The sequence below is a fragment of the Echinococcus granulosus genome (assembly GCF_000524195.1).
Source record: "Echinococcus granulosus chromosome Unknown EG_S00004, whole genome shotgun sequence".
Taxonomy (NCBI): domain Eukaryota; kingdom Metazoa; phylum Platyhelminthes; class Cestoda; order Cyclophyllidea; family Taeniidae; genus Echinococcus; species Echinococcus granulosus.
Window position 1 is genome coordinate 117,575 of NW_020170384.1, and position 14,009 is coordinate 131,583.

At 40.6% G+C, this 14,009-nt stretch overlaps 2 protein-coding genes across 2 annotated transcripts; one reads left to right on the plus strand and one right to left on the minus strand. All coding sequences in view use genetic code 11, as the record gives it.

Moving 5' to 3' along the window:
- Positions 1-303: 303 nt before the first annotated feature.
- EGR_01013 (Palmitoyl-protein thioesterase) lies at positions 304-4,015 on the plus strand (the record flags this gene model as incomplete). The annotated part of the gene is made up of 8 exons (XM_024490262.1): positions 304-315; positions 990-1,101; positions 1,477-1,583; positions 1,938-2,242; positions 3,193-3,283; positions 3,473-3,571; positions 3,651-3,722; positions 3,881-4,015. The coding sequence occupies 8 exons, from the start codon at positions 304-306 to the stop codon at positions 4,013-4,015; spliced, it is 933 nt and encodes a 310-aa protein (XP_024355081.1).
- A 332-nt stretch (positions 4,016-4,347) lies between these two features.
- EGR_01014 (EF-hand calcium-binding domain-containing protein) lies at positions 4,348-13,562 on the minus strand (the record flags this gene model as incomplete). Its single annotated transcript, XM_024490263.1, has 15 exons — positions 4,348-4,581; positions 4,816-4,869; positions 5,083-5,182; positions 5,259-5,344; positions 5,452-5,726; positions 6,209-6,372; positions 6,473-6,543; positions 6,721-6,838; positions 7,716-7,757; positions 8,317-8,585; positions 8,679-8,906; positions 9,228-9,349; positions 11,074-11,707; positions 12,900-13,066; positions 13,493-13,562. 15 exons carry the CDS (start codon positions 13,560-13,562, stop codon positions 4,348-4,350), a joined length of 2,634 nt encoding a protein of 877 aa, XP_024355082.1.
- Between the last annotated feature and the right edge of the window lie 447 nt (positions 13,563-14,009).

The window sequence follows — 14,009 nt, forward strand, 5'->3', positions numbered from 1 at the left end:
TTTTTTGTAGTATGGCTCATGTTTTGCTTTTTACACTCTTGAGATAATGCTGCTGCTTCCCGGGTGCAAATTGTGAAGGACGCTAACCCTGTGTCCTTCTAAGCCCACAGGGTGATCACTCACGTCAAGATTTCTTTAAGTTAGAGAAAAGGTCTATCCTTGCAGTACATGCGTACTATCGGTGCCAGACTATTTCTCTAGCTAATGTGGCCCCATTGGGCTGCAATCTGAATAATAGGCTTGTCCATCAATTGGGATTTCTCAACTTACTTAGTGAAGAAGTTTGTGGGATTCTTTCAAAAGATGTCATTCATCGTCACAGGTGCTACTCTATAGGTAGGGGGCGCGGTAACTCATGGGACTTTGCGCAAAAAGTTCGAAAGTTTATGTTTTTATTAATGCAGGAATGTGCTACTTTTAACCCTCAGTTCTTAAATATAATTTTTTTGAATCCTATTAGTACGTTATAAATTGAGACCTCTTCAAGGATAAAGTGAAGTTGTTTAAACTTCCTGTTTTTTGCAATTTAAAATTTTTGGTGGTTTAAAGAGCAAAACTACGTAGCAATATCAAAATAATTTAGTGTAAGGTGCTTGATTTTATAGGTTTGCTTAAGCAATCATGTCAGGGGCTCCAGATTACACCTATAAATATTTCATGCGTTTTACCTTACCAATGACCTTGTAGTGCTCTCTGTGCAGGGCTTATCAGTCTATGTTTATCCCAAGGAGTGGTGTCGGTTTTCTTCTATTCTGCTTTTCCAAAGCTTAGGCTTTTTATATTCGAGCTTTTTGTATCCGTATTTGTAGCCACATACATAATCGAGAACCTGCTGGGATTTATTAGTTTGAACGTTGGAAGTAACTTTATTGTTCGCTTGATGTCTTTAGGTTGATTATCTTAGTTCATTTGTCTGGTTGAGAAAAGAGTATAAAATCCAAATACAGGCTTTTGACTATTTGCAAGATGCAGTGTGTGTTTTGTTTTAGACCCGAATTTACAAGATGAATATCTATTTGTCCGTGCTTCTCATTGCTCTATCCTCAGTTTACACAGATGTAAATGGGGAACCTTTGGGTGTTGTCGTTTGGCATGGTATGGGTAAGTAGAACTAACTTACAAATATGAGATATTGTGTAGCAGCATGTTGTGACATACACACGAAAGCATAAGAGAAATAAAGTAGATTTTACTCACTGAGCCCATACGTTCTTTTATCCCAGCCATTTATAAACGACAGACGTTCAACTCACTTAGTCAAAAATTGTTTTAAATCTGTCTGTATTTAAGCCTTAGCAAAACCCAATGACACTAGTTTTTTTCGTTTAAAGATTTCTTGTTGACATAAGAAGGAACGCTACATGATTGTCTTCTTGCGTTTACTCAAAATACGGTTTTATAACGCAACATACTAGACTAGTAAGTAATACGTTTCTCTGTTTCACACGAAGTTGTTTAGTTCTACACATATTTTAGGGGACTCTGGTTTTGGTGGTGGCGTCAAGCATCTACGCCAGATGATAATGGATGAAATACCGGGGACCTACGTTCTTGATGTGGAAATCGGTTCTTCGAGTTTCTTTGTGAGTGATGGCATTGTAATTTGACTAGTACTGAATCTAGTGGGCGTGAACTTACGCCTATTTCTGGAAATTTATCGGGCATGAATGGTGCCATTCCTGGGTGTGTAAATGATCCTCTGAACGGTTTAACCTATTGAGGGCAGTGATTTTATTTGAGTTTGTTTGAATTATATTTCATCTCTAAATAGTCCATTCATTACATTAGTGTTTGCCACAACATTTGCTTCTTTTTGTCGATGTTGAAACACGTAAGGCAGAGAATGAATTGCTTTTAATGGAATGTAATTTTTCTCAGTCGCTAGAAGCTTTCGAGACTAGAATGCCGTATTGATGCACTGCTATCTACTTATTTAGGACCGCCTGAACTCTTTCTTCATGCCCGTGAACAAGCAGCTGAATATCGTTTGTGATAATATCCACTCGAACCCACACCTCTCTAGGGGCTTCCACCTGATTGGTTTCTCACAGGGTGGTCTCTTTGTACGTGCTCTAGCGCAGCGCTGCCCTCCTGCGGTGCTCGGTTCGGTTATTTCAATCGGCGGACCACAGCAAGGTGTCTTCGGCATGCCCTTCTGCCCCAATGCCACCAGCCCACCACTCTGTAGTTTTCTTCGCAATATGCTCTCCAAGGCGGCTTACACCGACTTCGTTCAGTCGCAGTATGTAAACTTGCAACTTCTTTCTCCCCTTAAGCTTAGCTCTAATTTTGGATCGCAGATTTCGACTCTTTAATTTTATGATTTTTTCTTGCAAATCAACTTGTATTCTTCCATCTGGTTTGCTTACCTTTTTAAGAAAGTGATGATACAATCCATATTTGCTCCTTAAAGGTTGCTTTTAAATTATTTTTCCGTCAGTTGACCATATGGGGTCGTGCTCTCAGTAGTCAACCCATCGTTTATGTATTGAGTATATTTGTTTTTTTTTTGTATGGAGTAATACTTTAATATTTCAAAAGTGGATAATGATGGCTTCTGTGTTTTTACCTGAGTCTTTGTCTCGATATATGCTTGACTTGACTTAGGAAATCGAGTTTACGGTGCGAAGGCACATATGGCAACTTATATGTCATCATTGCTCACCCAAATATAGCGGTATGTGCTTGGGAACTGACTGCATTTACACTGACTTCATTAACCCCCAAATTACTGTCAACAGTTTTGATTATTTCTACGAATTTCGAATTGCGTGACTAATGCATGGTGGTGAATCTTCACCCTTCTGCTTTCAAACACGTTTAACTCAGCAACAAATTTATAATCTTGATTTATGCGCTTTAGCACAAGTCTATTCCTGTTCAACAAAGCCGGTATAGTCTAGACTCACTAATTTATTGTCTAAGAAACCACTGGCTAATTTTCGAGAAAATAGTGATTTGGATAGAATCAATGCCTTGGTTGTAACTGTATCATTGGCAAAAAATCACTTGATATTCATGCTAACAGTTGGTAATTTTTTAGTATCTTGAGTAGTCTGTTTTAAGCTAGATGTAAGTTTCCCCCGTGGGATTTCACGTTGACCGATGTGACAGACTGTATCCAAGTACGGTGCCTTGCTAACATGCTTTCACACGGCTTAATACTTAATCTGTAAACACTTATGTTTTCAGCTTCGTTCAAGCTCAGTATTGGCATGACCCATTCAACGAGGCCCTTTACAGTGAGAGAAGCCAATTTCTGGCCGAAATAAATCAGGAAAAGGTTGATTTTCTGCTTTAAAGGTTTTCCGACTTATCACTACTGTGTACTTTTAATTATATCAGTTTCTATGAGTTTCATTTAGTTTACTTCATGTGGTGGTTTGAAAGCAGGTGAAATTCACTTTTAATCCGTATGGCTTGCGGCTCGATTGTAATGTCGGGCAATGTGTCTATATTTTGCTAATTTTAGGTACAAAATCGGACGTACAAGGACAATCTGCTAAAGGCAGCTAATTTGGTTTTGGTTCGCTTCATGCACGACACAACTGTCATTCCTGGCGCTTCCGAGGTGCTGTATGCGCACTAGTAACCAAATTACTTATTATGATGTAAGGCCAGTAGTTACTCCGTTTGCTTGGATTCTGTAGTGGTTTGGATTCTACCGTTCGGACAAAGCCGGGGATGTATACGACATCAAAGAAAGCAAGCAATACAAAACGGTAAATCTCGTAATGCTCGTATCCACCTGATGGTACGATGTCGGTACTCCCTCAATCACATTGGAATTTCAATTACATCAGATCATGCCTCCACTAAACGCCACTAATAGACGAACAACCCTGCAGTTTTACGACTCGTCTCGTGTCTTTCCCCTTAGGACAGCCTCGGTTTAAAGACACTGGATGAACAGGGACGACTTCATCTGATTCCACTTCCGGGATATCACCTTCAATTCTCCGATGAGTGGTTCCGCAGGGTCATCATTGGGCAGTTCCTTAGGAACCGAATCTAGCGCCATGGGGCAGCTCTGTCTAAGTTGTTTTATATTTCACATTTTATAAATTTAACTACCACTTTCTAGTAAATAAATCCACACTTAAAATCTTACTTCTTCCTATCACAAGGATGTTTATTTGCGGTTAAGGCCTCTTTTTCATTGATTGATAAAATAGAATTGTGAGGTCTTCCCTCTTAGGGCGTCTCATTATCTTTTATTACCGAATGTAATGGGTGATTGAGAAGTGGTATGAGCGCCAGAAGGTATAGTGTAAGAATATTTTACTTTGTTTATATTGCTCAGCCTGATGTGGCTTTAATGGTCCATGGTGGACTAGTGCAGTTTCCTCATTCGAGTGGTCGAGTGACATCCATGGTCTGCTGGAGGAAGTCTGTGTAGTTGATGCATCCGCGTCGGTGCTGGTCGTATGCTGTGCGGAGGTGGTAGAGACAGTCGGGGGAGAAGTCCATCCCGTGCTTTCGCAGAAAATCACCAAGATCCTTTTCATTGAAAAAATTGGGGTGTGTAGGGCTAGCTATGGCCCGGAAACCCGCCAGCAACGTTTTGTACTCACGAAGACACTGAAAAGATGGCAATTAGGTTGGCGAAGGCCGGTGTACAGCAAAGGGTGGGGAACAGGACACCTAATGTTGTTTTCAGGTGTGTCTGTGTCATTGTTGCGTAGTTATCATTCATGTAATTTCTACAGGTATTTCAGGAGATCCGTGTCATAAATAGGGATGTTACTGCCAATTAACAGCCTTGCTGAGTAGTGTGCTGGTAAAAGTAAAAAAAAATGAATGTTCCTAACTTACTATCCGACGAATCCGGTCCATGACCTCCCTAACTCCGGTTTCCGATCCATCTTTCTGGAATAACATGTATGAGAAATAACAATAAGGACGCAATTACAGGGTAGTTTAATGTAGGGGTCATAGTTTATTTCATGGCGTTATATTCCCTTGATTGCAAATCGTCCCTTTAAGCTCAAAAAGCCTTTCAAAATCATTTAATGCATAGTTAGAATCTCGTTTAAATCATTATCACTTTGTAATGGGACGGTTGAAAATGGGGAGACTTACAAGGTTTTTGAGTTTGTGATGCACAATGTCGAACTTTTGGCCAACCTTTGGTGGAATATGACCCTCAGAAAAGCGAGAAAGGAAATCCACATAATTAACACTGGAAAGGTAAAAGTTCAATGTTGTAGGCGAAAGGCAAATAAAGTGAAGCCTTTACTAAGCGCTTTTGCACATACTGTCCGTTGTTATGTTTGTCCAATCCGTGAGCCAATTCGTACAACTCATTTGAATCCAATGGAAAAGAGAAGGCCTCGCAGACTTTCTGAATTGAAAAAACCAAAATCCTGGTCTCCCATGAAGGCATTATTGAGGGAATAGACAAATGACCAACCAGACATCATGATAACGGAAGAATATAGATTGTTTTACCCTAAAGTCTTTACGAAGCATAGACCCCCAGCCGAAGGGATCTTGCCAGAGGAATCCATTTCTAAGATCCGTCCAAATGGTGATCACGAAGGACCGAATTTTCTTGCACAGTTCATTTACTCTTTCTTCGGAAGGCTTCGTCTTTTGCCTCTCCATGTACTTTATCTCCGATGCAGTCTTTCCCAGTGCCAACGTATCATCGATGTACCGTTTTTTGAAGTCGTTCTGGCACTGACGGAAGTCCTTCATCTTCAACAAATTGGAATCGTGGAGTCCTGCATGGGATACATAATAGCTAGAGTATGTAATGAGTACAAGCCTGCAACTCATTCGGACAGTTTTTCGTGAAACAGGAAGAAAAAGCAGTGCCGATAGTAAATACCGCATGTTTGGGTTAAAAGTGGCAACGAAAAAAAAAACAACAATAAAACACAACAGCTAACGATACTGACCAAGGAGTTCTGTTGAATGTTAGAACGAATACATCATACAAAGTTAGTAGTTAGGCAGATATGGAGTACGGAATTCAATCGTTAATTACAAAACACTGCTTTGATGATATAATGCAGTTCCATTGAAGCAGTACAAGACATTATGCATTAAAGTCATTATATAAGGATTGCTCATTGGAATCTGAATGGAAGGTAACACATGTTTTAAGAAAGGAGAGTGACGATCATGAATTGGAGGCCAAATTCGATCGAGGTTGAACCAAATAATGAAGTGTGTTTTACTACGTGGAGAGTTAAGCGCGTACTTTTGTTCCGCTCGGCGGTGGCCAAATGATGGCGGATGTTTCCAGTTTCAAGAAAAAAGCGCATTACTTGATGGTATTTATGAAGTCCATTAGCAGACGGCTCAGCTTCATTCACCAGTCGCCAGACTGAGTCCAACTCGACCTCACACATCTCCAGACCGACTCTTCAAATGAATAAATGAATCAAAAGGAAATCGGATGACTAGAGTTCTTGTACTCATATAAACGGCAAGTATAGATGGATTATTGCAGATTAAGACATACTTCTTCATGATGACACCAAAGTCGTGCTTGTCGATTGTGGCATGGCCGACGTGGTCGAAGTGCTTGTAAATCTCAAATAAGAAACGGATAAATTGGAATAAGATTCCCTGTGACTTCCCGGTTAAAGTACAAGCCAAACAAAACGAATGGTGCACGAGTTGACAAGTAAACTATTAAAATTGTTTGGCCAAACTCGATATGCACAAACCATTGGGGCACGCTTATCTTCAATATCACCAAAATCGTACCTTGTCAATGACAGCGAACTTTTCGTTGATTAGCTTCTGAATGGCTAGTAGGAGATGGCTGAGCCCACGCGGTTCACCGGAAAATTGGACGAGGGATTTGAGCTCAGGATCATGTACCCTGTTAGAAAGGAAATTATCGGTCAACTTAGAGCGTTATCAACAGAGATTTTTCATTAGATGCATTTTATATGAGTGATTATTTACAAAATGAAACCATCTACCTTATTTCAAGTTAGTACAGCTATTCATAGTGTTGTATATGTGGACCACGTAAGAAGCCGAATCAGTGTGGCGATACATAATGGCCATATCAAAGGATACGGATGATGGGTTCAAACTGAGAAGTTACATCAATCAAGATGATTCTATCCAAAGAAAATTTAAAGATAGCCCCTGAGCACGATCTTTGTGTCTTGAAGACAAAGAATGAATGAAGCATTAAAAAAATACATGTGACCGGTCGACACATTGAAAAATCCCTAAAGACAGTAAATGACAAAAAGATATATTAGAGTAGACAAAATACCAGAAGATGGCTACTAAACGTTCTTTATTAACTACGCAAAGTGAATGCTATATCCATGAAAGAAGCCATCATCTAACGATCATGATCCATACTCAATGGTTCTTCGATCCTGCAAATCAAGACACTGTATCCAACTTGGTAAAATCCAAATAACTAGTTGCTTGCAAGAATGTCTTTAAATTAGATGGAGAGATAACACAACAGCGCGTAAGTAATTCTGCGAACTTATCTTTTTTCAAAGGAAACTAAACGAGAATTTATTACTGACTATTCTAACCAGAATACTTTATATTAGTCTGGCTGCTTATACATGTTCAGTAAGCGCTACTGAGCAAGCATAGTAAATAATATTAGAAACGAATACAAACCGCTGCTTCAGCCTGTAATTTATTGCTAACCAACAGACTGGGCTAAGTTGTGCATATTCTTTCAATACGGGCAAAAAACCAGAGATAAAAATGCCACTTACATATCGCCAGCTTTAGGAGCCCTGTAAGGCGGATTCTTGCACCTGAATTGGGAAAGACAGTTGATTTAGCTTATGGAAAGAGGTGGATATCTCTATCCTTCAAGCTACTAACTCCTTAGAAATGTACGAAAGAAAGTGGTTCAAATCCACTCTACACTCATTTTTGAGACGAATACGACGAACTAAATCCTCCCATTGACACCGGTCCATGGTGAATCCAATGGTTGATTCTACAAGATCGCGAAAGTATGCCAAGGGAACTCCTCCGTCCTTGTCATGTTTCCTTTAACAGATATAGCTCTCTCAACCAAAAGCTAGCGTTTTACAGTATCTCAACGCTAAGAAAAGAACTTACTCAAGTTTCTCAATGAAGTCAAAGTAATCGTGAAAAATAGTTCTGAAAAGTTCATCTTCCAAATGCCTTATTTTTCCGAAACCTTTTTTCGACGCGCACGAGCCACCCATTTTCCTGTATATAAGACAAAACAATGGTTAATGACTCTACGGCTTACAATTCAAATGCCCGTGAGATAGTACTCATGATAAATTTGACTTGGAATTCTCATTCAGTAAAACACAATGCTGAAGAGTAATGACATACATATCATCAGGAGTTCTAGGTGGAGGAACGCATTCCAGCCGTCGAAGCAATTGTTTATAGGCTACATCTTTCTCATTGGAACCGCAGAGGTCTCTGTCACTGTCAACAAAGAGTCCCTGTCGTTTCGCATAGCGCTTCACCTCTTCAAGATCAACTTTTAGTCCAATATCTCGAAATATTGCGAGCAAATGCATAATGGATATGTAACCTCGGCACTCTGAATCAGCACATTGGAATACTAGGCCTAACGCCATGCGAGGCTCATCAAACTATAAAATAAACACAAGGTACAGAATTAGAAGTAGGTTCGCAAGGTACAAGCTAAGTCTTTACAAAAATTGACTAAAAAAATGGCGTCTTACTATGTATTGTAACTGCTCGATTGGATTTCGAAAGCATGGTCTTCGTTGACGCAAGAGATTCATTTGATCCTTATAGTGAAGTTCAATGAAAGGTATGCATTCTTCTACCGCTGGTTGCGCATCTTTTGCCTTGCAGATTTCTGACAATTTACTATCTACCGGTCTTTCATTCCTCAGCAGCGGTTGAGAAACAGGATCAATTGTCATCGGAGGACATTGGTTAACATTCTAAAATTATGGCAGCATCTTTGCATAAGAATGGGGACCTAAGTTAAAGCAAAACCAGTAAAATATATCCAAACCCGTATTGATTTGTATCCATTGTAGTTCTTATATCTCGTTCGGTGAGCTGGGGGAAATTTGTATCCTATCGACTGGATAGTGTCCTTCCTTGGTGTTCCTTCTTCCGTCAGTCCAAGTTGATCAATCAGCTGCCGAGTAGCTATTGAACCAATACCTTCTAAGTCGAATTTTCTACAAAATAACGCCATAAGACAGCATTTTTTACTGTTCCCATAGTCGTCTAAAATTTTCATCTGTTAGGTTTACACGCATTCGCGCAAGCATTTCGCGCAGTTGAGGTTTGAGAATCCTACCATCAACGTCAAAACAACTTGGCGGAAGGAGTTCCTTCAAATCAAATCGTTTCGAACTTGCACCGCGCAGAATAGCTTCAAAAGCAAAAGCGACGGATAACTTATGGTCGTACCCAAAAACGCTCTTTGGTTTAGGTGCTCGCGTCCTGCCTACAGGGGGCACTCCAAATATAGCTTCGAATTCATTGAAGGAAAGAGTTGGGGTTTCATTCAGGCAATACCTACAAAAACATTTATTACGGAGATTTACACACCTCTCACAAAGTCTATGAAATTGATACATCTGCATCTCTGGGCAAAGATTATGAAAAATTTGCAAAAGTGCAGCTCTTTAAGATATACGTTAAGAATGCGAAGTACTTTGTCACATTCCCTTTTTTTTGACAATCTGCCTCGGCAAAGAGACGTCTAATAAAGTGCCTTCGTCGTTGAAGTTGACATCGCAAAATAACATCAATCTTAAGTTTGCAATTACTGTCAATCAACTACGCACATCATCCAATGAGAGCCTTTTAAAGGGATGAAGTTCATATTGCCTCGAAACCCATTTCCCTAGGCCTAAGAGAGTGAGGAGTAAGAACCCCTCGCAACCAACCATCCTTGTCTTTTGGAAGTGTATAATAATATTTTTCATCATTTAGGGGTCGAAAGTGGTAGAAGCCTGTTTGGTCTGCCTCACGTTCAAGAAGCATTCGAATGGTTTCTGCACTATTGCACCTTTTCAGAGGTCTAACTTCGAGAACTCCATTTGTTAAACCTTCTGGAGACGTATATATTGTCGGTTGAAAGACCCGGTTAGTAGGAAGCTCACTAATACCTATTAGAAAATCTTTTCAAACATACTGCGGCAGTTGACAGACTTGTTCAGGCATTCTTAAATTTCGCTCTGTTGGCATAGAAGACGCGTCAGTTAAGGTTATGAAGGTCATCAATATTGCAAGGTTATTAGATTTACGATTAATTCGCAACACTAACGCATGCGGGTTTTTCTTTTTGTCGAAAATTCCTACTTAAGATATCCGCTTTCAATTTCGCATATTTGGAATAATGTCCTGTAATTAGTTATTATAATGCAAAATATGAGCTAGATGATAAGTATTATATGATTGACACTAAATGCCAGAGATTGAGATACGTGGCATGATTACTATCTAAACTAATAAATGCTTAAGTCTAGTTGCGCGCTAGGAGTCACACATGCTTTTCACTCCCACGTCTGATCTAATAATGATTAGACAATTTCCATTATTCATTCCGAAAGGGTGACCTCAGCTAAAAAAAACTTTCAAAAGAAAGTAATTTTTTCTAATTAGTAATGAGCTGCGTTCCTACTAATCATTAGATAGAGTGTGCTGATTTACTCAAATGAACGGGAAGTGGAACGTATATGGTAAAGCAAACTGCCACTTTTTCCCAGTACTCTCGCAGCACATATCGTAGTTATGTTAATACTTATCTTACACTGTGTTCCTTTATAAGCACATAATGCTATTTCATCTAATTACTTCCAGTAAATAGTCCCATTTAATTTTAAACATATTTGGAAGACATTTCCCAATGAGTCACTGTTAAGAATTCATGTAAAATAACTTAGGTAGACATCGCAATATTCAATGTTAAATCTCGCAGGACTTTGAACAGATTACAGTCCGATTCAAAATACAATACTTCACTACAGTACAGCACTGACATTTATTTTTGTGATTTGGTGAAGATTCCCAGGGAAGCAGCAGTACTAATTGTTGCCTTGCCCACACTAAGGGCAATTAAGGACATTAATATATATGTAGGCCACTCACCAACATAATCAATAATCATGTCTGGACAGGGTTCATTATTAAGCCTCCCATACCAATCCGTTGCTGCAAAAGAGCCCGATTCGAAAAGTGCTTCCACTTCTTCAGCATATTCCGCGGCATCGCTATCCGACTTGCTTACATCCAAGGCCCTCTGCCTCATTCGCGGCCTTGCAAGCCCGCAGTTTTTGTAATAAGCTGTACGAATACAGCAGCTCTGTGGAACCCAGCCGTAAGAAGTGTTCAAATTTGGCAAGATCCACCCCCTATCGTCCATCCACCACTCGTAGTGCCATTGAGTCAAGCCACAGCATTCAAAAGTTTCGTTAATCCAATCACTAAAAGAAGCTGCATCTTCAGAGGTGTTGTACTTGCCCAACAGTTGTCCCACAGTCAAGGTAAGCGTGCTTCTGATGAATTTGTCGCGGCTTCCGAAGAACAAAATTAAAAAGAACAGCTCTATTGCAAGACTGATGTACATTTGGAGAAGAAAGACAATTGCGACAGTGGATCGAAATGAGCGCCAGGTTTGCACAGCCGAACCTAAGTTGATGAGGAGCCAACAGCCATAGGCTGCAGCGACAACAGTCGCAAGGGTTGTCTCGCCTGCTGTTAGCACCAGCATGAATATCTTACGCTTAAAGAAGAGAATCGCAGCGACAGAAATGAAGAATACCGCGTAATTGAATATCCATGACAGGACCATTAACCAAATTATCCAGTTGACCCTCATTCCGCAGCGATATACGCTCGATGCACCGCGTCACGGTCACGCAAATCAATTGCGTGATTCTCTTTCAAAGTTCGTCGCATTTCCTTGGATCGTGGACTGGTGAGACCCAGGCATTTGCAAAAACAAGACGAATTTCTATTTAATTTTTACTAATTTAATTGATTCTAAATTTATGTTCCCTGGGAGGTGTTACCAACGAGTAGCAAGACATTAACTACTAATTTACCAGTCCCATTTGTTACCCTTGGCTCGCTCGTAAAAGGGCACTCTGTGAAAGGATATGAGATTAATTTCTTAAAAAGGCGGTCAGTAACAAACCGCGATTGAGTCGGAAGGAACTGAGTAATATCCACTAATGTAATGCATGTTATAAGCAAAATTATGTAGTGCCTTGAGACTTCCCTTAAGACGAAAGAAGACATAATGCTCGGGCAGAATGTGTGCATTCTGCATGCGGTAGAGCTTGGGCTACTGGTACGATCTGGACACCATTCTGGACATTGAATGTGTGGTGCCGGGGCACCTAAGTGGACCCTCTACCAAAGCCAACAACCAACGTATTAAACGGCACCTCCCCTTTTCCGAACGCCGCCACAGACTCTCCTCTTGGTTAACCTCGCGAGTCAGGTATCACAACGTAATCGGTGCTGTAAGGAAGCACTCAGAAGTCAGTCATGCCCGTTATCAAGTGCCCATACAACTAAGAGGATATGTGGCGGCAACCCCACTGATCCTACTTAGCAACTCTACTGGATCTGGAGTCGCGTCCCGTATGACAACTGGGTTCGGGGACGGAAGATGTGCTGGCCATCACGCGTCTTAATTGCTAGTGGTAGGACGGGATTGAATATAATTCTGTGGGGGTAGGGTTTCGCTACTATCCCTCCTTGCCACGTCCTTCTCACTTCAGTTTGGGTTCTTTCCAGCTAATAGAGAGGTGAAAGAGGAATCGCAATTTTGTATGATTGATATCTTCAGGCAGCTACGGTAGACAACTCGTAATAAAACTTTCCCAGATGTATCACAGTTAGTATCGCTTCCATTGTTAATAACTTTCCTGCAGAAAACGAGATTGGAACAGTTGCTGAAGGTAAACGTCATTTTTAGCCCTTCTGTTAGGGTCGTCACCGATTCTCCCATCTGCAGCGTAGGCACTTCTCTCGCCCCGGTAAGGTTTATCAATCATTAACAGAAATTCGGGTGGTTGTCGCTTGGGATCAGATTTACTTTCCGCAGCCACCGATGTAGTACGCCTAGACTTCTCTGAAGATGAAAGAAGACAATAACACTAGGGTGGAATATACATATTCGCCATAGAGTAGAGCTTGGAGCTACTGGCATGGCCCAAAAGCCAGCCCACTCGACGAATGTATAACGGCGCCGAACCAAAGTGGCACCTTTATCCAAATTGGAAGTTAAATAACTAAATAATTGCAGTAATACGATTTTACAATGCTGCAAGCATCTACTTTGTATTTGAGCCGGGTTGCATAAGATCTACTCTCAAATTCTTGTTATACAATGTTATGATTAAACATTCCACGTGTTTGGGTCAACTACTAACACAACCGTCGCATCGCGACGAGCTGATAGAACGGTTTATAAAATGAAGCAAAAGCCACTTTTCACCTCACTTGGGAATCTTTGGTCTTATGGACATCGCTATTTGAGATTTGAAGATACACCTACCCATGTGACCGAGTCGAATGTGATGTGCCGCATACAGTGACAACCAAGCGCCACAATGTGAAACATCCATGGGCAAAGCCCTAGAAATTTGACATGGCTTTAGACTAATGAAACAACAAACTTTTGGCATTTGCCTCCTGCAAATGTGAAAAGGGTCTCGAGGCAATTTTGCATGGCTACACAAACGTTCTGCACTCTATGCAACATGAAGGAGCTTGTGGACGTAACACGTCAAATGCCTGATAAACCGAATAATAACAAAGCTTCCCGCTGAAAACCAATCCTACAACATGTTTAATTAGAGCTAGAAGCTCGGTAAGTGTAAAAAAAAAGTATCAACCAGGAAGGGACAAATAACAGCAAAATATTGTTTCTTGCATGATGTTGTACCCTTTGTGGGTAGCAGACGGTACACACACACACACACACCGGAAGCATGGGGAAAGACAAAGGGGGAGGAAGGGACTAAACAGGAGGAATGCGGGGCACGTATGAGTCAAATAGGGTAAAAGGAGGG